The sequence below is a fragment of the Talpa occidentalis genome, unplaced genomic scaffold (assembly GCF_014898055.3).
Source record: "Talpa occidentalis isolate TD23 unplaced genomic scaffold, MPIMG_talOcc4v2.1 talOcc4.7, whole genome shotgun sequence".
NCBI lineage: Eukaryota > Metazoa > Chordata > Mammalia > Eulipotyphla > Talpidae > Talpa > Talpa occidentalis.
Window position 1 is genome coordinate 8403868 of NW_023605083.1, and position 27726 is coordinate 8431593.

Below are 27726 nucleotides of genomic sequence, written 5' to 3' on the forward strand. Positions count from 1 at the left end.
GATGCCATGTACCCTGACTTACTGAAACATTTGCTGATTGTTGGGAATTTTTGTTATTTGGGATTCTTTTCACTATTCTAACTACAGCCTTTAGCATTTTTGTGCAATAAAGCATTTTCTTCATTTTGAATTATTTCCTTAAAAGGAGAATCGCAGATGGGCTATTGTAAGGCCAGTGGGCAGCAACATTTTAAAACATTTGCCCAACTGCTTTCCCAAAACACAGTACTGTTTTCTTTTCTTTTGCATTCTTTTGTTTGTTTTGTTTTAGTAGGTTTTTTTTTTTTAAAGGATACCCCTTACTAGCAATGTCGCAGAGTACCTCAATCACCTTATTCTCCAGGTATCTCTGGTCGAATTCATTGTGTATTTGACAAGTGAAAGTTTCATCCTTTTAGCTGCATTTCTTTGATTATTAGTGAGTGGAATATTTGTCCTTTCATGTAACTTCTTATATTTTCCCTTTTGTAAATGACCTAACACACTTTTTAATAAAAGTGGTCCATTATTAGTAAATGTTAAAGACATTTTCCCTCTTGTATTTTCCACAGAGTATTAGTTCTGAGAAATGCTTCACAAAAAAAGGGGCCATAGCTAAGTAATACTGGACTGGGGAGCAGGAAACTGCATTATGTTTTGTCTCAAGATTCTTCCCCAGGCTCTGAGGGGTCCTGTGGTGGAGACACCGGGTGCTCCGGTCTCCCCCCTCACATTACCCCCAATGCTTTTTTCTTTTTTAAAGGGCCTAATTGACTTTATCAAACAGTTCATGAGTTGAGTGGCACCCCCTCTAGCAGGTAGGAAGATGTTTCCCCAAACCCTTTTTACTTCCTAACAAATACTGGCATTCTGACATTAGTGTGTTTCCTGAAACATACCTTGGAAAACGCTATTTTGGAGGAAAGATAGAAATTGTGTGTGTAGCAGATAAATCTTTCCTTCAAGTTAAATTTACTCACTAGCGTATTTCAGAGGCCGCAGTGAACTGAAGGAGTAACTGAAAGAAAAGGTTCCCAAGATCACTACACTCCTGAAAGGAAGCTTGGGGACCAGGGAGTTCTGTCATGAAAGAAGTGATTTTCTCTTTGAGGAATGAGTCAGGAGGTCACCTTGGGTCTGTTCATCGATTTCTGATTCACAGTTCATTTTAGTGAAACATCCAGGTTTCCACTCAACTCCAAGTGAGGTCTCCAGGATATGGAGTTGTATTAACATGTGGGCTCTTGACAGTTTTAGCATTAGAAATTAACTGATTTTTTTTCCCCACATTGATGCTCCAGTCAGTTAAAAATAACTAACATGGTAGATTTTTAAAAACATGCCTCATGTTGTGGGAGAGGCTGCGTGGGTGCAACCTACACGCTGGGGAGAAAGACTGTAACCCTGTCATGCAGGCACCCCAAGCCCAGCCGTGGCCCCCTAACATCCTGCCTCTTGGAATGCTGGAGACTGAGATCAGTGATGTTTCAGTGGAGTCGGTTTTCTCTGTACCCACAACTCTTTTTACCAAATGTATTTCGGTTAAAGAAATTCTGACAAAGATGATAGGCTCTCCACCTACATCTGGTTCAGTTGTTTGCAAGGTCAAGGTACGGGTCATCATGTTAGAATGGGAGCAAAGAGCTTTTATAACAAAAACAGAAGCCCCTTCCCAAGTTCAGAAGCCACTGAGAAGGTCCAGCAAGGTCGTTTCTCCTTAGAGGAAGGAAGGCCATAGGGGGAGCTCAGTGTGGAGTGTAGGATCATCTGTGTATGAGGGTGTCTGTCTGGGTCATCGACCCAACATGGTGATCAGACCCTGACTGGGGCAACAAGGCCTCCCCGTGGAAGGGGTGGCAGGAGGTCAGGAGGACCTTTGAGCCAGAGCAGCCTGGCTGAGGGTGTCTGTGAGATGAGGTATTTGTTCCTGAGGGACAAAGGTGGCAGCAGCTCGGTACCAAATGTCTGGACTCAAGTGGGACCCACGTGGATCCCAGCAGTGGCCCAGCCCTGGGGTGTGGAGCGCGGGGTGCAGATGGCATGTTTGTTTGCAGGGGTTGGGAGAACTGGGGGCCGAGGGGATGAATAGTAATGGTGCCTAGCATTGGACGTCAGTATCCAGGCAAGGCCAAGAGGACATGTGGGTGGATAGGGAGGTAGGGGCAGTGATCAAAGATTGTAAGTAAATATATTAGGAAAGTAGGTGTGAGTTTCTTCACCTTTGTAGAATATAGTTACAAGTATGTAAAGGGAGGAAATGAGAATGATTCCTGTACTGGGTTAGAATGGAGCTAATTGGTATGAACCTGTGGCTTTTAATATATGTGACAGATGTAAAAATAGAGGTGTAAGTGTGTGTTGCGGGTCTCTGTGTGGATTATATTCTCTGGCTCTTTTCTGTGAAAGGTCCTGGGCTTGGCAATACCAAGTAGCAATGAGCACACCTAGTGCCCAGATCTTGGTTTCTAATTACTGTCTTCCACTAAATAGCATCAGAACTCTCTGAAGAAATGTCTGTGTCCAAGGCTGGCACTCAGAAAGCAAAAGGTCACCCTGGACTATCTTCTTGTGCCAAAAAGTAAGGAAGTACTCAAAATACTGGGGACATGCCAGGAAAGCACAAAAATGTCTTGAAGTAGCAGGGCCCCCACTGGTCATATCTGGTACAACTTGAGCATCAAATAATGATAGCAAAGGATTATAAGCCATGGATTAAAAGAGGAAACAATGTGTCCCTGTTAAACATAGATAATTAAATAGATCAATTGAAAGTTCGATGAGGAATGGTATATTTACATGAAGTATCACTGCACAAAATGCTTTCCAAACACAAAATGGGTGACCACAACACAGAGACATCAGATGCGTTAATCAAATGATCAGAGCGTGCTGTGTCAGTAAGGGGATGAACTGAAATCGGAATCAATAGAAAACATCAGACACTTGAGGGTCTGCAGGGTGACCGGTCTAACGGTCAAGGTCATCGAGGGAAGACTAAGGAATTGTCCCAAGCTGGCAGAACTGGGAGTCCTGATGGCCATAGGCAATAGGTGATTCTGAACTGGATCACTTTTCTGTCAAGGATTTCTGTCAAGTGTGTTATTGACACACTTGACAGAACTTGATGGGATCTGAGGATTAAGTGGTTATGTATCTAATGTTAATTTCCTGAGTTTGTGGATTAATTGTGGTTATGTAGGAGAATGGCCTTTTTGTTTCTGGGTAGATGGGGTGTAATGTTGACAACTCTGAAACAGCTTAAGACATAAAACGTCTTTTTTCCTGGCCTACGGATATTCCGTAAATTTGAAATTGTTTGAGAATCTCAGATTTACAGATTAAAATTAAACACATGCAAAAATGCTCACACACTTTCATTTCTCTCTGAAATATGTAACTGATCAGCGTTCAGAGTGAAACCACCTTTTCATCAGGGCTCATCCTTTTGTCTCCTGAATTCACTACCAAGGACAGCTGTGGAGGTGCGGGTTGGGGAGGGGGCAGTGGTGGGGGATGGAGGGAGGGCGTTTGAATGCAGAAAACCTGCGTTGAGATCCTGGCCATGCAATTTAGTGACTGGCCGATTCGGGCAAGTTACTTCACCCTTTAGAGCCTTCAGTGTTCAATCTGTAAAGTGGGGTAGTTGGGAGGATCAAAGAGATAATAAGTGGATACATGTGTTAGCTTATCACTGGTATATTAGCACAGAGAACTCCACAGAGTGGGAGAATGGGCTTTTGGCTAATTCTGTAAGCAGTGTTCTTTTGAGCATTTTAAAGGTGAATCTGTTTTCAATCGAACAATTTGCACTGCTTTGTACTTCATTCTTTGGCTCAGTTTCACTAATTAAAATGCACAGCCACCATCCTATATCACAGGCTGTTGTACGTAGTTCATTTTTAACTTTCCATAATTGGATGCTGCCGTGTGTATCCAGTGAACACTCAATAAAATTAATTGAGGGTAATGATGAAGACGAGATCTATAGTGTCATCGTTATTTCTCCCCACCACCCCCGCCCTGTGAGCTAGGGTTGTTTGCATTTAAAAGTTGTTGCTATGGAGTTGAGAGGATAGATTTGCTGGGAGCTTATGGTATACGATCCATAAAAGGCGGTCATGGTAGGTGTCTCGCTGAGTAGAAAATGTCAAACTTGGTGTGGGAGGCTCTGTTGGCTCTTACATGGAGCCAGAAGCAGTGGCTTTGTCCAACCCTCCTTGAATATCAAACTATTTCTGTCCTGGGGCCAGCCCCTCCCCAGCCCCCTCAGTCATGAGGGCCCCAGCTCACTGTGTGCCCAGATCTCCCTGCAGGTCTTTGGCAAAGGGCTCAGCCTTCCATCACTTAGGCCTTTTCTTTCTTTCAGGAAAGTCAGTGGAATGAACTTCTTGAAACGCTGCATAAACTTCCCATCCCTGACCCGGGAGTGTCTGTTCATCTCAGTGTGGTAAGTGGGGAGCAGACCAACCAGCCCTGAGAAACCATGTCATTATCCACAGCAAGAAAGAGCCCAGCAGGATGGTCTTTGTCATCTGCATCTTCCCCACCACAACCCCATGTATTCAGATATCCTGGGCTCCAGGCGGGCGGGGACTTCCCAGTTGTTACCCCATTACCTGGATGGCAGATACTCGGACTGGAATAGGATGGCTGGCTCCTATCTGGGGTTCCCTGCCTCACACTTTGCCCCCCAGCTCTGCTATACCTGCCCCTTTCCTAAAGTTCATCCTCCCCCCTCACCCCCGGGCCTTCAATGTAGCCTCTCCCCTATGTATCAGGGGACACCATATTCACTGTTCAGAACTCAACTCAGATTTGATTTCCAGAGAAATCCTCCCAAAGGCTTTGCTTAGGTCTTCGTCTTGCCCAAAGTGTCTTGTGCACACCATAGAACCCCATCACACCGCACTGGAATAACCCAGTTTCCTTTCTCCTCCACTGGACAGCATGCCCCTGAGGACAGCGATGGAGAATGCCTGGCACAACTCCTGCTAACAGTAATAATGGTTTCTCTGAGCGCTGTGTGCTCTAGTGTGGCAGGGTGGGACATTCTCAGATGGACACCCTTGACTAGCCGTTGGGCCTCCATGGGATATCCCCTGGTGCTGTGGTCTGAGCATGGAAAAAAGATTCTTTCAGCCTCATTAGAGCCAGGTGCTGCTCCTATTCCATGGTTATCTTGGGATTTGCCCTCTTAAAGAAATGGAGGGGGGATTTCCATGATGATCAAGTTGAAGGCAATATTACTACCTATGGCTAATGGAGATGCCATTTATGAAGTTCCTAATTTATGCCAAGTTTTCATCTAATGTGCAAAACAACTCTACAAATAGACATTAAGATTCTCATTTCGCAGATGAGGTCTAGAGAGGAAGAGGAAGTTGCTGCCCCAAGGTTGGATGGTTAATAAGTTGGGAGATTGGGCTTTTCAAACCCAGGGCCTCTGTTCTTTCTGCTGGGCCATGAGTGCTGAAAGGAAAGAAGTAAAGGAGGAAGGAATGGAGGGACTTACAGAGGTTTTCACTCATTTTAATAGAGCCTAGGAAGAAAGGGAACCTTGTCACAGAAATTCTTAACAGGAAGGCTATCTGGAAAAGATGAAGAATGAGCTTGGACCTGCCCCAGTCAGTGCTGGGGAGCTCAGCAACCTCCCCTTTGTCCCTTTACTAAGCAGCTTGATCTCACGGCTTCAGCCCGTAATAACATCCGACAGGTAGCTGTGGTGTAGCCTGGCTGGGTCACCAGCTGCTGGGGAAGAAGGGCCACTTCTTCCCCTGAGTGCCTGCCAGGCCTCAAGGACAAGCCATGGCAGGGGCAGGAGGAGCTATTTGGGGGTGGGGGACTGTTTCATGCCATTGGTTACTGGGAATGTTTCTGACCCCCTCTGGTCTCAGCATTTCATGGGCGATGGAGCAAGACAGAATCGCAAAGGACAGCCCGGGGGCTCCTTGGTTTTGGAATTGTGTCGGCTCACTGTTTACAATCCATTGCCTCTGTAAAGGCAGATAAGTTTTCTTTCCTCTTAACTAGGAATTCCTCTTCCACATTTCTGATTTTGAAGGACTAGTCTCATGTAGACTTTAAAACCTGAAATGTTGATAAAATGATAGTCCTGAACTCTTTGTCTTGAATCACAGGAGAATATTCTCGTGCGTGATTGTAGGTGATTGAGCAATACTTATGTTAAAGTATCATTTATGGACTACCAGGCACATCACATGTCTAAACACATGTTCAGCAATTCAGAAGTAGATGTTATGATTTCTGTCTGCATGTTCAAAAATGGAGATTTTGGCTAGAAAGCAGGTATTCTGAGGTCACACTGGCTCTATAGTGGTCAATTCAATGACCCTTGTTCTTTCTCCCTCACCGTGCCAATGTTGTGACTCTGTTACCAGTCTCGAGCTGGTAGAGAACTTGGTATTTCATGGCATCAAACATAACCTTGTATCTTATTTTTACTATTTTAATCCTCACTGTTGAGTTGAATTAATCATTAGCTAGTTTCCACGGTACATGATGTCTGTGATATTCCATAGGTAATATTTTGGCATGGAAACATAGGTTTTGGAATAATGCATCTCATTGTGTCTTTTTAAGTTATCTTTTTGTACTTTTTCTGCATTTTACTTTTTAGTTTATTATTTTCAGTGGCTTTAGCTATAATTTGCATATAAAAAACATAGGTACAACAGTCTGTTTTCATGGAAAGAGCATTGTTTTAGTTACACAGACCTGGCTTCCAACCAAGTTCTGCCATCGGCTAGCTATGACCATAACAAGTTGCTTTACCTATCTAACCCTTAATTTTCCCATTTGTAATAGGCAGAAAATACCTATCTTTAGGTTTGTTTTATGGAAATTAGAAATAGGATTTATAAAGTATCTTTATAAATCTTTATAAAGTACCTTTATAAATCTTTTCCATGTAGCAGGTGTTCAAGAAATATCTGTTGAACATTAGACAAGTCATTCATACTATTATTGTTGTCATTGTCATTGCTGCAATTGTCCCCTGGGCCTTTCATTTCAAGGAGCCTATAGAACTCATTCTTCTTGAGACCCACTTAATCGCGATTATCCAAGAATGGAGGAGGTGGGAGGACTTCCTGAAATGTCTCTTGGGGGTCTTAAGTTTGAACTTAGGCCATGGCTAAGCTGACCTTCTCTGCTTGTGACCTTTCCTGGCCTTTCCACAATCTGCTCTTTAATTGGCCAGCACCAGCTCTTTCCATTCCTGTGGCCATTGTCCTCTGAGTCTTTAGTAGCACAGAGGAGGTGTCATCAGTTCAGCCTGTTGTCATTTAACTCAGGGACACATGCTTGTTACGTACATAGAGATACCTCATTGAAAGTTCTCTGAACAGGTCAATTTTTCAGCTCCACTGAGTCCAGCCCCCTTCCCTGGGGTCTGCACTGGAAGTCAGGAGGCTTATTTTTAGGACATGCAATGAAGACAGAATTCCCCCACCATTAGCCGTCTATGATGGTCTGTCTCAATGCAACAGTCCTTCAGCCGGGCTGCCCTGGGCCCTCAGGCTAGATTTTGCCCACAGCCTGTAGATGGATGTAATCTCAGGTGCAGAAATAAAATGGCAGGCTTGCTTGGGAAAGACCACTGCTGAGTGATCCTAGTGCTATTTGGTCCCTCAATTCCATTTATCTCCTTGAACAATTGTGAAGCCCACAGCTTTCATGTGTTCATGACTCTGCAAACATTGCTTGGGAATTTAGCCTTTACCCTCTTGAAGCTTTTCACTGGTATTCCCAAAGAAGTTCACCCTTCATAGAAGAGAAGTGTATCTGGCTTTAACCCAAATTTGTACAAAGAAAGTATTGGATGGACATTTCTAAGTAAAAACTGTTTCCTTATCTGAATAAGGAAATATCTTCAGATCATTTCCTGTTTTCCAAATAATGTGCCTGTTGCTCATTTTTGCAAAAATAAATTGCTTTAATTTTCTTTTCCAGCATTCTTATTTTACTGTGCCTGACACCAGAGAACTTCCCAGCATACCTGAGAATGTGAGTATTGGGAACAAAAAATGTTTTTTTTTAAATGATGGGCTGCATTTTCCATTATAAAAATAATACTTTATAAAAGCAAAACCAAGTGGAAATGATTTGAAAAGTTTAGAAAATGTACTAATAAGTAGTAAAGATTAGGAGGGATCATTTTCATACTAGTCAAACCTGTTAACATGTGGTCCTCATTCTAATCTTTTTAGAGTGTAGTTTTTACAAAGTTAATATCACCTAATACATAAATATTTTTTCTGTTTTCATGATAAGAATTTGTTGGCTGCATAATATTCCACTCACTATGTAGCTTACTTACCTATGTTCCCTCACTATTATATCGTTAGATGGTTTTCAGTTTTTGCTGTTGTGAAAAAAATGTTTTTATATAAAAGTTTCCATGTAAAGATTTCATTAGGGCAGATTTATCCATTTTTAAGAAGATAAAAATTGTGGGTATAGATGTGAGGCCCCCGTCCCTGTCTCTTAAAGACTTAGGAACAGTGAAGTAGTGTCTGAGAGAGAGCAGAGGTAAATGTAAATGTCTGCCTCTGAACAAGCCAAATGGCTTCTGTCTTAGCCTCTGCTTATGAGTAGATTATGCAGAATTAAATCTAGAATTGCCACCATTTGGGCACTTGATTCCTTTTTTAAAAATGTGGGAAGTATATATAACATGAAGTTTACCATCCTTAAGTACACAGTTTGGTGGTGTAAAATAAGTGCATTTACATAATTGTGCAACCATCACCACCAACCGCCCCAGAACTTTTTCAACTTTCCAACTGAGACTCCATACTCTTTAGAAGAACTCCCTATTTCCCCTCTCTTTTCATCCTCTGGTAACCACTGTTCTTTCTGTCATTGAATCTGACTACTCCAGACACCTCATTTAAGTTGAATCATTCAATGTTTGTCCTTTTGTGCCTGGCCTGTTTCACTTAGCATAATGACTTTGTGGTTCATCCATGTAGTATCATGTGTCAGAATCTCCTTCCTTTTTAAGACTGAATAATATAATAGGCTATACTTTGCTTATCCATCAATAAACACTGAATTGTCTCTACCTTTTGGCTGTTGTGAGAATTGTTGCTGCGAATATTGCTGGACATCTGGTTAAGTCCCTGCTTGTGGTGGTTTAGTGTATCTACCCCATTCCTTTTTAAAAGTGCAATAATAAGTGATGTATTTTTCCATAGCTACTATAGATACACAGAAATGAAATTCTTTTAAGTGTTGCCGATAGAGCAGACAAATTACAAGTGTCAAGTAATCACATTTAATTAATGAAATTAGGATGTCATGTTGTGATTTGATACCAGTCTTAATAAGTTGTGATTGGCGAGTATATTATCAATATAATCAGGCTATGGTGGAAAATATTGCTTCCTTTTTATTTAAGATTTAAGATTAAGTAAAAAATTCAAACCGTATTTCTCTTTCAACAGTTGTCAATGTTTATTGAATACTACGATGTGTCAAATGATGTGTTTAGTGCTTTACCTGCATTTTCTCATGTACCTCTCTTTACAAGCTTAGGTGATACCTACTATAATTACTCTTACAGAGGCTCTAGGAATTTAAGTAACGTACCTATATTTATACTCTAATTAAAACAGAGGCTCTAGGAATTTAAGTAACGTTCAAGAACCTACAACAAAGAAGTGGTAGAATTAGAATTCCAACCTTGGTCTTTCTGATTCTGATTTATTTTTCATCGCTTAAAATTTTTTATTAAAATAAGAGAATTATAAAATTAAAGAGAAAAGTTTCCATGTAATGGCAAGAAGAGGCCACCATGAACCAGAAAAATCTGAGAAATGTCTGCAGTGTAAGGGAGATGATCTTTGATACTTGGTTGTCAGTTTAGAGTGGATGATGGAGGAGACCAAAAAGAACTAGAAAAATCCTTTAGGAAGAGTAGGAGCAGGGGAATGTTCTCATATTATTCCTTTGAAAAATTATTTTTCTTCTTTATTGGGTCCCTCTGTGGTAGGATGTTAAACTATCTGTGTTGGCCCTCTGATTTTCTTTTCTCTAGTTTGTATGTTGCTCTTTTAGTCTTCCTACTTCAACTAACTTTTCTACCCTTTTAAATTTCTTAAGTCTGCCGTCATTGTTAATATCCAAGAGCTACTTGGTGGTGTTCAATAAATTGTTCATTTTTTAAAAAGTACCTTATTTCATGGGTATAGTATTTTTTCTCATCTCTTGGAGACTTTTATTGATAGCGCTTAGAAATTGTTCTCCCTGCATTGTTTTCTTCCTTGGCGTCCATTTCTTCTATTGTTATCCTGGAGGCTTTCCTCAAGTAAGGTGCCTGTTCCCATTTGAGAGTGAGGAACTAAAAAATGAGTTGGAAGCTCTGTGTGTATGAATGGGGCTCATCACCTGGTGGGCTTCATTATGGAGGATGGATAGAGAGAGGCCTAACTACTTGCGGGTAAGTGGGAATCTCAAATGTCAGTATCAGTATATGTTTGTTTGGATGAGTCATTTTCTTTTGCTAGGGAGTGTAAGCTTCCTTATCAGTGTTCCAGCAGCTGGGTGAGGATAGCAACATTTAACATGTGTACTGTTAGGAACCCATTCCCTGTTTTTGATAGAAAAATTTATCCCCTGTCCACATTGTGCCTGGCATACCCAGGTCTTCCAGCTCAGTTCCTTCAGAGAGTAAGCATTCTTCTTCGGGAGGGATGCCAGGAACCCATTTGAGTAGCTAAGAACTGGGAGAGACTCTCATTTTTATTGGGCCATCCTCCAACCTTCAGAGTTCTGGGTCTCCAGTTTCTGAGCCATTTTGGAACTCCGGGTGTTAGTTGGAGACAGTGCTCGGGGCCTGGACCCCTGCCCAGCGTAGCGTCCAGCCTGTTCTGGGCTGCCCAGCCAGCCTCATGCAGTTACCCGCTAGTGACAGCTTGGGCCTAATAACCCATTTTCCGTTGCATGGGACTTTCTTGTATGTTGAGGGATTTTAGTGGCATCCCAAACCTCTACCACTCTATTTTGGTAACAACCCTTCTCCAGCTGTGCCAACCAAAACTGTCTCCAAGTGTTGCCACATGTCCTTGGGAGCAAATGACCCAGGGTGAGAATCTTCACTTTAGTGAGAGCATTTGCTTTCTGGCTTCTACAAATTTGACGTCCTCTCTTCCATTACTCTCTCTTTTATTCTTTGGGGTTAATATCCTTTAAAATTCTTCCACTGTGATTTTCTGGAGTGGACTGAGCATGGTATCAGGAGAAAGAAAAGACATATGTGTTCAATCCACCATGTTTTACTGGAGTTCTCCATAGTATTTTAACTATGCCTCTCCTGCTGATAGACATTCAGATTTTTTCTAGCATTTTGCTATTATAACGGTATAATAGAAACAATTACCTAAGTTAGATTCATCCTTCTATTTACTTTTATTTTAAGGACTGAGAATTCCTTAAGAACTTAAATTTAAGGTATCTAGAAGTTCTGATAATGTCTTAATTTGTAAAGCCATAGTTACTGAGATTAAAAAATACTTTAGAAAATTTTTTAAAAAACCTGTCTCCTCCATTGTCCCACCTCCAATTCCTGTCTGCATAATTTTCCACCTCCCCTGGCCCCACCATTTTCCAAAAATTTGCATTCCTTTTGCTGGTTTTGCCGTGAATGAACCCATTCCCTGTGCATGACCCATTGTCCCCTAAATCCTCCTTTGCAAACCCGTAAAAGGCTGGCCTTGTTTGTTTCTAAGTAGGAATAATAAAAACAATCTGCCAGACTCCTAACATACGTGGTTCCATTTAAATCCTTGCAGTTCCTCTGTGAGGCTGAGTGAGCCCCATTTTACATCTAGGGACCCAGGATTCACAGACCTGAGGTTCCAGCCCAGAGTCGGCTCTGAAGTGGGGTGGAGTGACCAGGTTTTTAAGGACCCAAAGCATTTTGTTTCCATTATACCCCCTACCTGCCTCCCTACAGTTGACCTTTGATATTCATGAGGAAAAAGGAAAAGAAATGATTTTTCATATCTCAAAGATGAAATGAGGCAGGAGAGCTTTTTCTCTAAGGAGACTCTGAACTTTTATTTGTGTGATTTTTGACATAGAAGCACTACTGAGCTTGAGCCATGTTGAAATTTGCATTATAATCTCTTGGTGATTTTTTTCAAGGATTAATTTAAAATGACTAAATTGCTGCATTGCAAATTGAAACAAGCAATAATAACCATGGGGTAGTTAATACCATACAGTCTGCAGAAGTCGCAAGAACATGAGTTTCAAAGCCAGCCAGCCACTGGGCTCCACCAACCAGGACTTGGGGCTGTTTCTGTTTTCTGAGCCTCATGTCCTTATCTAAGAAAGAAAAATGGGAGGAACAAATGAATTATTAAATGGAAGGTTCCAAGTTCATTGTCTGGTGCAACAGAGATGCTGCTTTCCAGGATCTTTCTTTCCCTCTTCGCTCCACTTTCTGGAATTCCAGTGCTAACCTCTCTCGAGGCCTGAGTGGTGATTGTGGGCTAGGGACCATTAGTCCCTGGAGTTTCCTTTTCTAGGTGTTTGCTAACATTGTGAAGATCAATACTTTTCCTTTAATGGAGTTTATGTCTGGCCACAAAGGTCTCTAAGCAGGCGCCATCGCCATCGGTGCTGGCACTTCTGAAGCCTGAACCGGGCCTACGGCCCGAGGGGGTGTTCTGTAAACTTTATTGACCACCTCCTCTGAGGGACATGCTGAACTTAAGAGAATAAGCTGAGGAAAGGGTAAAAAGTACTTTGGGATGTGGAACTTGATTCTGGCACCAGGTAATTACAGTCTCCTGGATAGCTTCAGAGAAGGTGTGATATGTAAGAGAGATGGGAGCTAGGATTTATCAAACCACTTGCTCTGGATCAGATCAGGTGCTATTTGTTTGTCATGAAATCTTCACAGCAGCCTTATGGCGTGGTTGTCTTCCCTGTTCTGAAGAGGAGAGGAAGCCCCTGGTTACCCAGACAGAAAATGCTAAATTCTGGGTTCCCGCTTGGGTCAGTCTGATCCCCACACAGACTTGCTGCTGGGTCCTGGCCTTTGCTCCCCTCCCCCCCCCCCCCCCGGCTCCCTATCCCTGTCTTAGAAATCACTCAACACCAATGTGAGTTATGCAATGACTTGTGAGAGTATTTCTTCCATATCATCTGTCCTGTAAGGACAGGGAGCAGTGTTTTTCACCCTTGCAGCTTTGTAAGTAGTGTTGTACCTAATTACATTTATAGTTGAATAGATGAATGAATGAATGAGCAGTACAGCCACCACCAGGAGAAGGAAAAATAGCAGTTCCTTTTACTTGACTTTTTGGCCAATGTGTCTGCAAATTATTAATGAAAAGCAATCGTAGAAAATTAATTCTTTCCACTTTCAGATCCTGGTTAAAGTTCATTATCATTATATCTACAGTTTCTTTGTAAAAATATTTTCTTCTTTTCACTGAAAAACTATCACTATGAAATTGCTCATCGGGATTTTCTCTATCAAGATAACACATGTAGGAGTGAATTTTATACAGGCAATAATTAAATGAGCATAAATCTTTATAAATTTTAAACAGTTGACCTGCATTTTAAAAAGTCACAGATCATGAATAGATACATAGTGATAATTACATTATCACTGGCTGTATGAGGGACTTTTTTTTTTTGCGGCCGGGTTTTGAAGTTTACTTTTGATTAATGGATAATCATATAGACTGTCATTTGGAATATTAAACAAACCTGTCTTAATTATCTGGCTGGTGTCATACCAAGTGGTTAATGATGCGAGGAAAGCATTTAGAATGGACAGTTACATGTAACATTGCCCAGACTCCACTTTGTCAAAAGATGCACCATGATATAGAAAAGATTTATGAATTCATCATGACTTTCAAAAATAAACAAAGTTGAGGTGGTAGTAGAAGACCTATTATCAAGTACTGAGATTATAGAGAATTCCATTGTTGCTCTTAAGAGTTGGCAGGTAATTGATTATTCTAATGGTTTTTCCATTCACAGAGAGGGATAAAAGTTGACCTCTGGGTAAACTCTGCTTTCTTTCCTATAATATACTTCTCTGATTTGATTGCTTTTTTTTTTTTTTTTTTTTTTTGGTAGGATTCTTTCTCAGACAGATTATTTTAGAATCCAAATGCATAATGTTTTTAAATTCCCTTGTAAGAACTCCATGCAACAAAGGTTAACATAAATTCTTTTACTAAAAAAATTCAATTGTGGGTTTTAAAGATTTACATTTTGGTAAAATAATCTAAACAGGAGTTATTTCAGGAAATAAGACTCGTTGACAAAACCAAACCTTGCCTTGAAGTCTGTTCCAGACACAGTACAGTAAGTCTTTATTATCTGTACTGTGTATGAAGCTGAAGTCACAAAGACTAATGAAATGACAGACCGTGGGGCGGACTAGCATCTGTTTCGAAGGCTCCAAGGAGTACCCAGCTTAGAGTCGGTTCTTTGGTTTGGGGATTATCTCATTTCCCTAAGGTACTGAACCTAAGACGCTTTTTCTCTAAACCCCACTATATCCCCTCCCACCCCTGGCCATTCCACCCCCCACACCACACCCACCCCCACCTGCTTCCTGACCCCGGGCGTAGATCACTGTGAGCCTGAAGTCCCCAGCCACCTGCACAGGCACTGGAGCCAGCAGGGACAGCTAGCGGGGGGCAGCCATTGTGAGGCTTCTCCTGGGGGACATGGGATTTTGCCAGGTTCCTTTCCTTCCTCTTTGTCTGGCTTTAGAACCACAGAGGGTGAGAGCTGGAAGGGATCTTCACCACCATTTCTCTGTAGAGATGAGAAGGGGAAGCCTGGAAAGCCTAAGGAACTTGCATGTTGCGTGCCTCTTCGAAACTCAGCTTCCAAGCTGCTCTGTCCTGTCAGAGTCCTTCCTCAGATTTCAGCCCACTCCAGCCTGGCGAGGTGGCAGTCAGCTTTGCATCCCTGCCAGCCATTCCCTATACTGAGGGCCTGTGATAAATGCTCAGCAGAGAGGGGGTGTTCACAGGGACATAACCGTGTGTACTTCGGAAATAAGGCTTCAGCTACACGAATAGCAAAAGACTGTTCTGAAGCCTACAACATGTGGGCACTGAGAAAACTGAGCCCTTTTAAGCACGGACTCTGGGAAACAGTACCTCTCAGCAAGGTTTTCCTTTCCTCAAAGGTGAATCACACAGAAGTAACTTCAGGGGCCGAGGAGGGGTTCTGTAGGGTCAGCCATGTGTCATCATCTCCAGGACACAAGGCCGGAGATGAGGTAGGCAAGACACCATGACTGACTGGATTGGTGGTTGATTCTACATTGAATGAATGGACTATCCTTTTAAAACACCATTCGGGCAAGTGGGCAGTGTAGTGCCCAGTAACTTGGATGCAGGGGGACTGTCCAAGATCCCCCTCCCTTCTCAAGTCTGATTCATTGTCAAGTGCTGTGATTTTAACTTTACAGAGATCTGTCACATGCATTTCCAAAGTTTTCATATGAATAGTTTGTCAGTTTTTTTAAAATTTCTTCCTCTGAACATTACCTTAGCATGTTAACAGATTGCCAACCTCCTGCCCGCCTTTCATGTGCTCCCTCTGCAGGATCCCTAGGAAGGTCTTCCTGAAACGCCAGCATAACAGAATCATGCACCATTAGCAGCTCTGTTGCATACAGCTCTGGACTGGGATTCCGCAGTCCCTGGACCCGGCTGCCTTGCCTGCACCCTAGGCTTCATGCTGCACACCTGCTTGGGCTCCTGTCCCCGTCCTGCCTTTGTCTCTGCCCAGAACGTGTCTTCTCCCCCATCCACCGCACAAACCCCTATTGGAAGACTCAAACCAAATATGTTCTCCTCTGTCAAGTCTTCCTTAGCCTGCCCCCCAAATCCATCTGGCAGAGTAGAGTCTGCTCTTCTCTGTCTGCCCTGGAGTGTGTGGCCTGCACTGTGGGCTTTGCACACCAGGTTTTTAGGTCTGATGCCCTCCCAGGCCCGTGCTAGTTCCTGGGAAATGAGGGTCAGGTCTAGTTATGCCTGCAGACCCAGCTCCCAGAAGCACAGGGTAGGAGTTAAATCAGTGTGTGTTGAGGGCTGTTTATAGGGGATAGAAAAGGGAGGTTGAAGACTTAGTTCCACTGAACCCAACTGCAAGAATAGGGGCACACCTCATGCCTTCTGTGCATGTAAGCCCACAGTGCCTGCTGACTACAGTCTTGACCTAGGACATGGTCTTAGCATGGCTTGCCATGAATGCCTTCTCTCATTCCCTGTGTCCTACACACTGATCTGACCTGTCAGAGAAATATGATTGGCCTTGAATCCTTCTGTGTACTGTGCCCCCCCCCCAACTCCAGTCACCTGGTGCTTAAACCACTTATTTCTTTACAGTTGTAATAAATGTAGCCACAGATACCTTCAAAAGCCTTTCCTCCAACTGTCTCAGCTGATTCTCTGACTCTGTGAGTCTCCACTCTCTTCTTTCCCTCACTAATTAATCAAGTCATCCAACTCAGACCCAAACTTCTGCAAATGCTGTTTCTTCCTAGCACACCACCCTGTCACTCTTGCAAGGCTGCATACTACTTCTTACACCATACTACTAACATTCCAGCTAAGGAGCAGGAGTTTCTAGTCAGTGCTTTCTAGTCAGGTTCTTGGGCTCCTCTTTCATTCTTTCATCAATCTCATACATGATGGGCTACATTATTTTACCCAGAGGGACCTCAGTCTAGTCACAAAAATGTACTTGTAATTGAGTGATATTACATAGGGATAAAGTGTGGTGAAGAACAAAGGGATGTTTGACTATGGAGGAATCCCGGAAGTCTTCCAGGAGGAGGTGACATTTGCCAGTGACTGTCCTCAAAGCAGAAAAGAGCACTCTAGGCAGAGAGATGGCAGAGGTAAAGCCCTTCAGGTGTGAAAAAGTATGAGAAGGTTGAGAAATGGAGAGTGGGTGAGGCGCAAACCAAACCACTGGATGCTTAAGGACACGGGGAAGGAGACCCCTCTCCCCAAGGGGTTTTCTTCTGAGATGTGACGTGGTGGGAAGTGCAAGTGATCCCTACAGCTTCTGCCAAGGTCTGCTCTGCCCCGCAGGTGCTCCCACGGCTGAGCGAGGTTCCCAGAGCTATTGCCACTCCCACCCACTCCCACCTGCCTAGGCGGGTGGCATCCCAGAAGGAAAGAGGCAGGGGAGGAAGCAGATAAGAAAGACAGCTTCTGTTTAGACACAAATATCTTGGTAATCAGCACAGATGGGATGAGAAATACCAAAAAAGTACATGACAGTTTAGAGAGAATTTGGCGAAATGTTACATATTTTTAACCTACCTGTGTAGAGTTTTGGATCAAGCTCCTGAGACCTTCAGAACCTGAGTGGCCTGGGGGTTACACCACAGCCAAGTTGTGTTTTTATTTCAGAACCATTCCCTCTCCCCGTCCACAAAAGCAGCCTCGTGGTTCTTTTTTTCTCCCACCAAAATAAGGCGCAGGATCTGTCTCTGACGCTGTGTCTCCCTATTTGGACGGCAAGCTGTGTAACATATTTCTACCCAGCGGGAAGCTTCTTGGCAGACTCTTGAGGCCACGTTTTGGTGGCTTCAGAGTTATCTTTGGATCTGTCAAAAGTGCTAATGGGCTTTCTGGCCTTCTTTAAGCTCCTCATTTTCTATTTTCTTTTTACTTCCATCCTCTCCTTAAAAGAAAAATTCATGGAATTCATCAGCAGTTAAGCATTTCACTGCAGAGCTCAGCTGAGGGCCTTGTATTTCTGTTTGCAAGAATAACTCTGCCATGTCACTGTCTTCGGAACAGACCTCGCCCTGACATCATTAGCTCAGCACTCCTGGTCCACTAGGCCAAGATGCACTTGTTGATTGATTCCAATGGCCTTTCTTGTTTGTTTTGTTTTATTTTTCTAAGTCGCAGAGGCACATGGGTACGGTAGTGAGAGCAAGAGTTTTGAATTCAGGCAAGCTGGGTTTGAATGTTGACCTTGGCAGGACAGCTTAACCCTCCTGAACCTCTGTTTTCTGACCTGGAAGATGGTGATAATATTGCCTTTCTCGGAGCTGTTGAAAATCAGAGGAAACACAGGCCCTTTCCCTGCCATGGACACACAATCCTCAATAAATGGGATAGCAGTGATTTTTAACAGAAACTTTGTTTCTCTTTCTTTAAGAACTTTGATCCTGCTTTGATCCTATGTCATGCTTTCTTTTTCCAAATGCAACTTTTGCCTGCTGCTTTTAGGGGTATATGATTTAAAAAAACACAGGTTTAGAGACAAACCCACCCCAGACCCAATACTTACTGCACAATGCTGGTCACCTGACTTCACTTTCTCTGTGTTCTTATCTGTATATAGGGATAACAACACCTATTTGTTCAAGGAGTGGTTTCAAGTCAAGTGAAATAATATAGATAAGGCCTTCTTTGTATGTTAAGATGTTTAAAAGTCTTCAAGAGGGTCAGTATAATGTAAAGGAAAGTTCGTGGCTATGGTATTGGATCCGAGTCCAAAATCTGACCCCACCAAATATGGTTTATATATTGGAAAGAGTGCCACCTCCTCGGATCTTTGTGAAGACTGCCTAGGATTGCAGACAAAAGTACCTTGTTAAGTGCCTGGTGCTGGATAGTTAGTCTGCATGTGGAGCTATTAATACACTCACTCTTTGTTTATAAATATCCAGTTAACCTGGTGCTCCGATCAAACAATAATAAATCATAAAATAAGTACCCGTTCTTATTCCCAACTCATAATATTGTTGTAAAGCATTTGATGCTGTTTTGCATGTAAAATCCACCTGCTTTACTTGGATTTTGGGGTTATAGATCTTTAGTCACTGTAAACAGCACCCCCTGGCAATAGCATTTCTTTGCCCCCTCCCCAACCCTCCTGGTTTTCTGAGGACTAGATTGTATGCCATTGAAAACCTGTAACGCTGAAGAACTTAGCATATTCATGTGTATTATTAAAGTCAGATGGGTATAGAGGGGGTTGCAGAAATGAAACACATTATGCCCCATACAATTGCATTCTGAAATGTGTCTCTGTTCATAACACTATAATGTACTACCTGCTATGTATGTGATGATCCCATGAAATGATGTTTTACTGAATGCTGAAAATGGTATATATGTACACATAATTCATGGGCAATAGCTATTGTAGGCTCATAGGGTGCAGGTGTTCTTTGGAATTGATGAAACACATTATGTTTTCCTGAAATCCAAAAGGTACCAATCCATGGTACTAATTAGGGAACAAGGTCCAGGCTCCAGACAAACACTAGTTAAGACACTGCTTTTTCACAACTTGCTGCTACTTGTCTTCGATTTTTCCCCCCTTTGAGTGAAATACCTGGAAATTGTAAATCTTCGAAATTGCTTTAATTCCAGCTGAGCCGTTTTAGAGAATGTGGAGGAGGGGCGCCAGCAGTGCTGACAGGCCAGGAGCCGGCCGGCCTTCGCGGGGGCAGCCATTGGGCAGAAACAGGCTGTGTGCCAGCAGCTTTTTGTTCCCCGGGCACTTTCTTTGCTTATTTATATGGCACAGTGCCTTGGGAAAGTGCTAGGATCTGGGGTCATAAGATCTGAGTGGCAATCCCATTTTCATCGCTTATTAGACTTTTTGATCTTGGGGTGTGTGTGTGTGTGTGTGTCTATATGTATGTATGTATGTATGTATGTATGTATGTATACATGTATATGTATGTATGTATATATCTGGTCTTGGTTTTATCATTTGTAAGACTGCAGACTTCCTGTCCTGCTCACCTCTCAGAACTGATATGAAGAGCAACGCAGCCCTATGTCTGGCCCCACCCCACACAGAGGTGTCGCTGCCTCATTCAGTTCTCAGGTCGCTGCATTTCCTGACTTCATGCATGAGAGGAATTTGGTCCGCCAGGTCGAAAGAGTAGGACAGGGAAAATGATTATTTCTGATTATTTTTGATTATTATTACTTCTGATTATTTCTGCTTTTCATGCTCTTATTAGCTATTGCTTGTAATAAGAACAAGCAAAATCAGCCACCAACCAACCTCCCCTTCTTCTTCCTCCTAGAGAAATCTGACAGAATATTTTGTGGCTGTGGATGTAAACAACATGTTACATCTGTACGCCAGTATGCTCTATGAACGCCGGATCCTCATCATTTGCAGCAAACTCAGCACTGTGAGTATGTCTCAAGATGGGCTTGTTCATTCTTTTAATTGAAAAGTGTATGGGAAAGATTCAAGAAAATTTTAGAAAAAAGAGATCAGCCACAACTTCCTCAAATGGTAACATGTCATTATCATTAGTTATTCATATTTCTTTTCAGTGCCAATGTACAGTTCACAGTTTAATCATTTATTCTTCAAACATCGCCACCAGTTATAGTTTCTGTTTGATAATGTGTTGTGAACACTGTGCTTATTCCCACGTGAGCTTCCACCCTTGTTTTTTAAATGTCTGGCCCATATTCCATCGTACTGATGAGCCAATATGCTCAATATTTCTTCTCTTGACAGCCATTTAGTTTGTTCACAGTTTAATCTTTTAGTAGATAACACTGCAGTGAACATCTTACTGCTCTTAACTGATAAAGTCCATATTCTAAGGAGAGGGACTGCCAGGTCACAGGGCTGTGTAAACGCCATGGTCTGTTTCCTGCCAGGTCACTTCCTGCACAGCTGTGCTTGCCCACTGCAGCTGTGTAGAGTGTCCTGTTTTCACTGACCCAATGCAGTGAATTATGCCAGAATTGTGTATGTTCTTGCATATGGGTTTTAATTTTGTCAATAACGTAGATATGAAATAAGCTTATAGATTTGCTCTAATTTTATTTTTTTATTAAAGATAACCAAATAATTTTCTATTTGTATTTTGTTAAAGTCGTTTCCCATTTCAAAGAGCTTGATTTTTTTTTAATTGGAATGAACTCCTTATATATTATAGTAACTTTGCTATGTATATAAAATACAAATATTTTTCATATCCATTATTTTGGTCTTTTAACTTGCTGCATATTAGTTTATGTTTTTCCCCATTTTCTGTTATGAAAACTCTCCAACATAAAGTTGAAATTATTTTACAGCGAATTACCCATAGAGTTCCACATGGATTCTGCCATTAATACTTTATTCTGCCTGCTATGGTACATATTTATCCATCTATTCATCGCTCATACCACCCTTCAATCTAGCTTATTTTTTGATGTATTTCAAACTGAGTCACAGACATCAGAATGCTTTCCCCTAAATAATTGAGTATGTGTATTATTAATTAACATTGAATATTTGTTTACCGATTTTTTTTTTCTTTTGAGGTAAAACTTACTTACAGGAACTGACAGGGAGTAGCATACCTAACAGACACGTCCCTGTTAGAGGTTGAAAGACCTTCTTATAGTGGGAATTTTCCAAGTGAAGGGGCTGTGGATAAAATCAGGTGTGTGTTCACCAATGAAGACAAGACATCTAATAATGAAACCTTTGTGAGACTATTATAATTAGCTCTATGATTTTCATCATGGCTGCATTATTATTTCTTTGGTATTGTTTGCTTGTCACAAACTCACCAGTTTTTAGATTGCCTGCTTTGTGCTAGACTCAGCACATAGTAGGTGACAGAAGCATGGCCCTTGCCCTCCAGGGAAAAAAGCAGTCCATAGTCAACCTCTTGCTTTGTTGTGCATTTTATTTTTAAACTCTAAGTGTAGTTCAAATTCTTGGGGCCTAAACCCCCAGACTGAGTTTCAGAAAGAGACATGACCAACCAGGTTTATCACTGCAGCTTAATGAAGTCAAATAGAATAAGTGCATTTGAGAAAGTCTAGTCCCAAGCCAGTTACTGGTGCTTTGGAGTATTAAACCTCAGCAAAACAAAAACACGACATCATCACAGTAGAACTGAATTCCCTGTAATGTCATGATGGTATTTGTCAGCCCAGGTACTATGTTGTGTGTTTTGCTATTAACGCATTTAATCCTCACTACATCAGTTTGTAATGGGTCTGCTATTATCCCATGTCATAAATAAAGATGTACCTTCTCTGTGATTTTTTAGATAGACACAGTGTGTTAAACACAGTTATTTCTGTTCCTTCCCAAAATTAAAGTGAAATAAAAGGATAAATCAACATGTACAAAGAGCAATGTCAAAGAGATTTTAAAAATCATAATAGTATCATCAATGTTATGTCACCTTAGTTAGAAAACAGGTGAAATGAACAGAAAAATATAATTTACCAAAATTTAATCAACAAGAAATAGAAAGATTGTGTAGGTCACTTAACTTATAGAAATTGAATCAATATGTATTTTTCCCCAAAATGGCCAAGCTTAGATTTTTTAAAAGATATGTTTTATCAAACATTTCAAGAAACCAATAGTTTCAATATTAGACAAACTCCTAAATGTCTCAAAAAAAAGAGGTAATACACCCCAGCTTTTCTGGCAGTACTTTTATAAACTTTGCCAGTCAGCTACATAAGGACACACTACAAGAAAGTTTATCAGCCAATTTAACTGATTAAGATAGCTGTAAAAGTCTTAAAGTAGTAGCGAATGTAAAAAATCATAATTCATAATAATTTATTCCAGACATGTAATATTGATAATACTAGAAAATCTATTAATATAATTTACCACATTAATACATTAAAAGGGCATATTCATGTGGTCACCAATAGTTGCAGAAAAACATGACCATATTCATGAACAGGAAGTCTCACTATATTGAAGACTTCATTTCACGCCAGAATGATCTCTGGAGTGAATATATTTCCAGTTCAAAATCCCAGTGGGATTTTCTGTAGTTTTGATTCCATTGTATTGATATAGAAAAGTTATAGGAATGGTGAAGACACACGAGAAGGAAAAGAATGGATCATAGAAACCTGCTTAACCAAATAGCGAGACCATCAATATAGGGCAACACTAACTAAGCTACTTAGTAATGGCACAGAGCTCCAGAAGTAGACTGATGGAACAGAGTGGAGATTGCAGGAAAGACCACATGTGCTTGGGATTTTAGGTACAGTGGAGGTGGCTTTGGAAAATCAGGCAAGTGATGAGCTTTTGATTCATTGATTATCCATTGGTGAGGAAAAGGAAGACAATTTCTATCTTACACCACATGCAAAAGTGAATCCCAAAGGCAAGTTTTAAAACCTGTAAAAGACAAAATAGAACAAGCTCTGTGATCTTGGAGTGGAGAAGGATTTCTTAAGTGATCAAATATATACCTCTTATGAAGAGAAATGGTTAAAATTGTGAACTTTCATTTATTAAAAAATTCCATTCAGAGAAATAAAAGATCAGTCCCAAGCTGAGGTGAGATATTTGCCAGAGGTAAAACCAATGGTGGATTAATATCTGAAATGCATAAAGAACTACCACAGTTTAAAAGCAGAAGGCAAAACTATCAATTGACAAAAGCATGAGTCGTCATTTCACAGAAGAAACACAGAAGGCTAATCAATATATGGAAAGATGCTCAACCACATGAGCACTCATAGAAAAACAACTAGTCACTAAAACACTAGGTTCGCAAAAACTGTGTCTGATAAAGCCAAGCACTGTACTGGCAAATTCCACGCACTGCTCTGGGGAGACACAGCAATTCTGCTTCACTTCTGGGTCATGTTCCCTGTGGGACAGTCAGCCATGAAGCACATTCTTTGAGCAGTAACTATGCTGTCAACATGACGGGGTCTCTAGAATCTTCTCACTCAGAATCTGAGCAAAAAAAAATAGGATCCCAAAGAACACAGTGCGATTTCACTCATCAAATGCAAGCTGGGAAATCTAAATACAGTACAGTGTGGAGGGATACATGCAAAGTGCAGAGAAATGCAACTAACCCAAGATTTCGGTAGTAGTCGTTTCCTCACAGGGAGGGGAAAATGCTCAGCTGGGAGGAGGCATGCAGGAAGTAGCAAAAGTGGTGTTTCTGTCTTGAGCTGGATGCGGGGTCAGCAGACTTTTCATTAAAGGGTTCATAGCAAATTTGGGTTTGAGACCATCTGCTCTTTGTCACAGCTACAGGGCTCTGACCTGGTAGTTTACAGTCAGCAAGCCACTGGGTGCAGCTATGTCCCAACAAAGCTTTATATAAACAGGAGGCAGGTCAGCTGCACCCTTCAGGCTGTAGTTTGCCAGCTTCTGAGATAGGTGCTAATTTTTTTTTTTTTTTTTTTTTTTTTTTTTGGTGAGACCCTCGCTGGTGGCCAGGGATTGAACTGATGCTACAGAGGCTGCGGGCAGCCTCGTAACCCAGCGCTCAACCACTGTGCCACCAGGGGAGGCCCGATAGGTGCTAATTTTTTAATTCTTAAGTTTTTTTTTCCTTCAGAAATTGCTGATTTGATATACTTATTTCATATATGTATGTATTGCTAGATTTTTGAAAACTTAAGAAAATTCCAAGCCCCTTCATGATGAAATTTTATTGTACCGGGAGACAGTGTAGTGTCTAAGAGAAAATGGTGTCTAGCCTGCTATTTTACACTTACCCAGGAGTGGCCCTCAGAAGAGAGTGACAGAGCCAGACCACACCCCCCTGTCATCCCAAGATCTCTGCTTCTCTGCCCTGCCTCCTCCTCTGTGCTTGGGCTCTGTGTCCCCTCCAGGACCAACCACTCCACTTGCCCACGTGACTTCATTCAAAATGTATTTCTTCTAGGACTGTCAGGGGCATTCGGGCTACAGCTGTAAGCAAAACAGGCAAAACTCCTGCTCTCGTGAAGCTTATATTCTGAGAGGGCAAATCCAATTTGCTGTCCAGCATAACTACCAAGGAGTACACTTGAGCAGAGTGGGTGGGAGGCGCGATGGCAGGGGCTGCATGCAGTCTTACTACATGACTAAGGAACACCTCCACGAGAAGGCCACCCTTCTGGTTCTTCCTTGCTGCCTTTGAAATTTCCTAGCCATGAGCTACTTTCTCCTGTGTTTAATTTTTGATTCCCTAGATTGCCACATGATGTGAGGTCTTAAAAACAAAAATCCTTGCCCTGCAGCCCCATTATCCCATTTGTTTTCCCTTCTAGAACAAAAGTCCTCAAGAGAGTTGTTTCTGTTTACTCTTTCCTCTCTTCTGTCCTCAGTGTTCTGTTAGGATTCAGTACCCACCTCTCCACCAGTGACCTCATATCGAGTGAAGTTAAATTGAGTCAATGCTTGCAAAGCTCTTACTTACAAGTGCGTAATTTATTTATAATAATTTGATAACATCTAAAATGAGAAATGAAATATTAATGTTTAAAGTTTGACATCGAGAAAGAGCTATTTAGAAATGAGATAATACTGTGACTTTGAGGTAAGGAAAAGGAGCTGTCGAGGTGAACTGCTTTGCTGTATTGTTTGTTTTTTAAGGCTAGAAACATGTATAACTTTGACTTAATTTTTTTTTTAAACAAATAGGTGATTCTTAACTGAGATTTGAATTTTACTGTCAGGTGGTAGGAACTTCTTTATGGGATACGGTCTCCTCTGTCTCAGTGGGATCAGAGGTGGCCTGCTCAGCTAGGCACCATTTCTCCGGGGATAAAGTGGCTGAACAGACATCACTTTTATCCAAGCTATGAATGCTCCACTTTCAGAATTAAAAACTTTTCCAGTTGTTGCCTTTCATTTCCTCAGTAGTGGCTTTGGAGTGTCTCTTCAATGGGAGAGGAATGCCAAGTCTCTTAGAGCTTTAGATTTCCAATGACCTTCTCTTCACAAATCCAGATATGGCCTGTCACACCTTGACAAACCCCCATTCTTCTCAATTTTATTAGCTAAGATGTAGACTTAGTGTTTCTCAGAGCCATCAAACTTCTGAAAGATAAGAGCTGTGGACACTTCACACTGCCCCCTTCTATCGAAAAGACTGCCGCAGCCAGGACAGACCCAGCAGTGTTTAGTCCCGAGTCAAGGAATATCCATTTCAGGCTTTCTCGGTCAATAATGTTATGATGATTCTGTATAAGAAAATGTAAGTTTTTGTTCTCTTTGCTCAGTTCATGTATATTGATTGTTTTCCTTTATAAATGATAAATAGGGAAGACTTCACTGAACCTTGTTCTCTAATGTAAATATTTCAGTATGAGTTCTTCTCGCCGGAGGGCTCCATTTTTCTTCCATGTTTTTTCATATCTGAGTTTAATTGCTCGGGCTTTTTGGGCACTCCTGTGGAGAACAGGTGGGACACAAGAGCCTTCTAGAGGTGGCATGGGGTCACCAACGGCAGTCCTTAATACTGTCCCCATTGACGGGTGGCCCAGTCACTCAGAAAGTTGGAGTAACTTGCCCGAGGGCACATCCTTTGGGGAATGCGGACAGGCACCTGGGTTATGACGAGGTGTCTGGGGAGGGAGAAACTCCAGAACTCACACACGTGTGAATCTTAGAACCGGGTGGTGTTCCCCTCTCCAGCTGTTCTCGGAGCCCTGGTGTGGCAGCTGTCACCAGGGCCAGGTGCAAGTTGTTAAGAATATCCATCCCACTGAGGGGGTCAGATTTCTCATAAAGAGCCAAAAAGGTACCAGACCTGGTAGGTGAGGTGGCTGGTGGAGCCAGGCAGGCCTGGTCCTGAGAGCGTGTTGATAAGAGGCATTTCCTGGGTAGCCTGTAGGCAGCTTGGAGACGAGCAGAGAGTTGTGTTGACGGCATCTGTGGATTGATTGTGTAAAACACCCTATTTGGATCCAAACTCAATATTTTGCATGGGAGGCCCCCAGCTCTCCCACACATACTTTTATTTTTTACTTTTTATTTTTTAAGATTTATTTTTATTTATTTATTTATTTAGACAAGCACTGGGTACAGTCAGAAGTGCAGGAGGGTGAGAGAATTCACCAGAGCCAGAGCGGGGAGCAGAGCAGGCAGAAGGACCAAAGTACACTGCTGAGGGGAGCAGTGGGCGGCAGGAGAGGTCTGCGCGCCATGTGGGACCCTCCTCCTGTGGCCGGGGAGCAGCCGGGGATCGAACCGGCATTGCAGAGGCTGCGGGCAGCTTCGCAACCCAGGGCAGCTTCGCAACCCAGGGCAGCTTCGCAACCCAGGGCAGCTTCGCAACCCAGCGCTCAACCGCTTCGCCACAGGGGAGGCCCCTCCCACACATACTTTTAAAAGACTTTTAAGTCAGTCTTCTTGAGTCACCTACAATGTGCCACATGCTGTGCTGATCTTTTTTTTTAGGCACTTGGAGTGACTTTAGAAACTTGTTGGTTTTGTTCTTCTTTTGCAGATGAGAATATTAGCACTCGAAGGGGAGGTGCCTTGTCTAAGATGACTGGCAGAGATGGGGTTAAAGCCTTTCTCTTGGCTCCATGCCAGCTCCCTTCTCACTCCCCGCCCCATGCCTCCTTGGTGATGCTCCATGTGTCCTGAATTCCTCTGACACTGGAACCTGGAAATGTAGTCTTGGCCTGGCTTTGTCGGCCATGGTCTGAGATGGCAGAAAGGACCTCAGCCTGCCCAATGAGCGCCCTGGAATGCACAGCCAAGCCTCTGTTTTCTGGCTTACTGTGTGCTTGCTTAGGTGCCTGCCTCGATCTCGGCACCAGGGCGCAGAGGCTGAGAATTTCTGCCTGGTGCCCTCACTGTTGGCTGAGGCCCGTTACCATGCACATGCCAGCTTTGTCTGCAGGGGCTCCTGCCTGTGCCAGCGCCTCATGTGAGCCTTAGTGGTCCTGGCCTTGATGGCCTCAGCTTCAAGTACTGCAGTTCCTTCAGTCCGGTGTACTCAGC

General features: G+C 42.3%; 1 protein-coding gene across 6 annotated transcripts in view; it reads left to right on the forward strand.

Annotated features, from left to right (window-relative positions):
* DENND1A (DENN domain containing 1A) overlaps positions 1-27726 on the forward strand; it is a 445274-nt gene that overhangs the window by 211354 nt on the left and 206194 nt on the right. For all 6 annotated transcript variants that reach the window (XM_054689761.1, XM_054689763.1, XM_054689766.1 and 3 more), the window contains exons 7-9: positions 4346-4426; positions 7951-8004; positions 20069-20179. In XM_054689761.1, coding sequence (XP_054545736.1) covers positions 4346-4426; positions 7951-8004; positions 20069-20179 — 246 coding nt within the window. The remainder of the gene's footprint in view (positions 1-4345; positions 4427-7950; positions 8005-20068; positions 20180-27726) is intronic.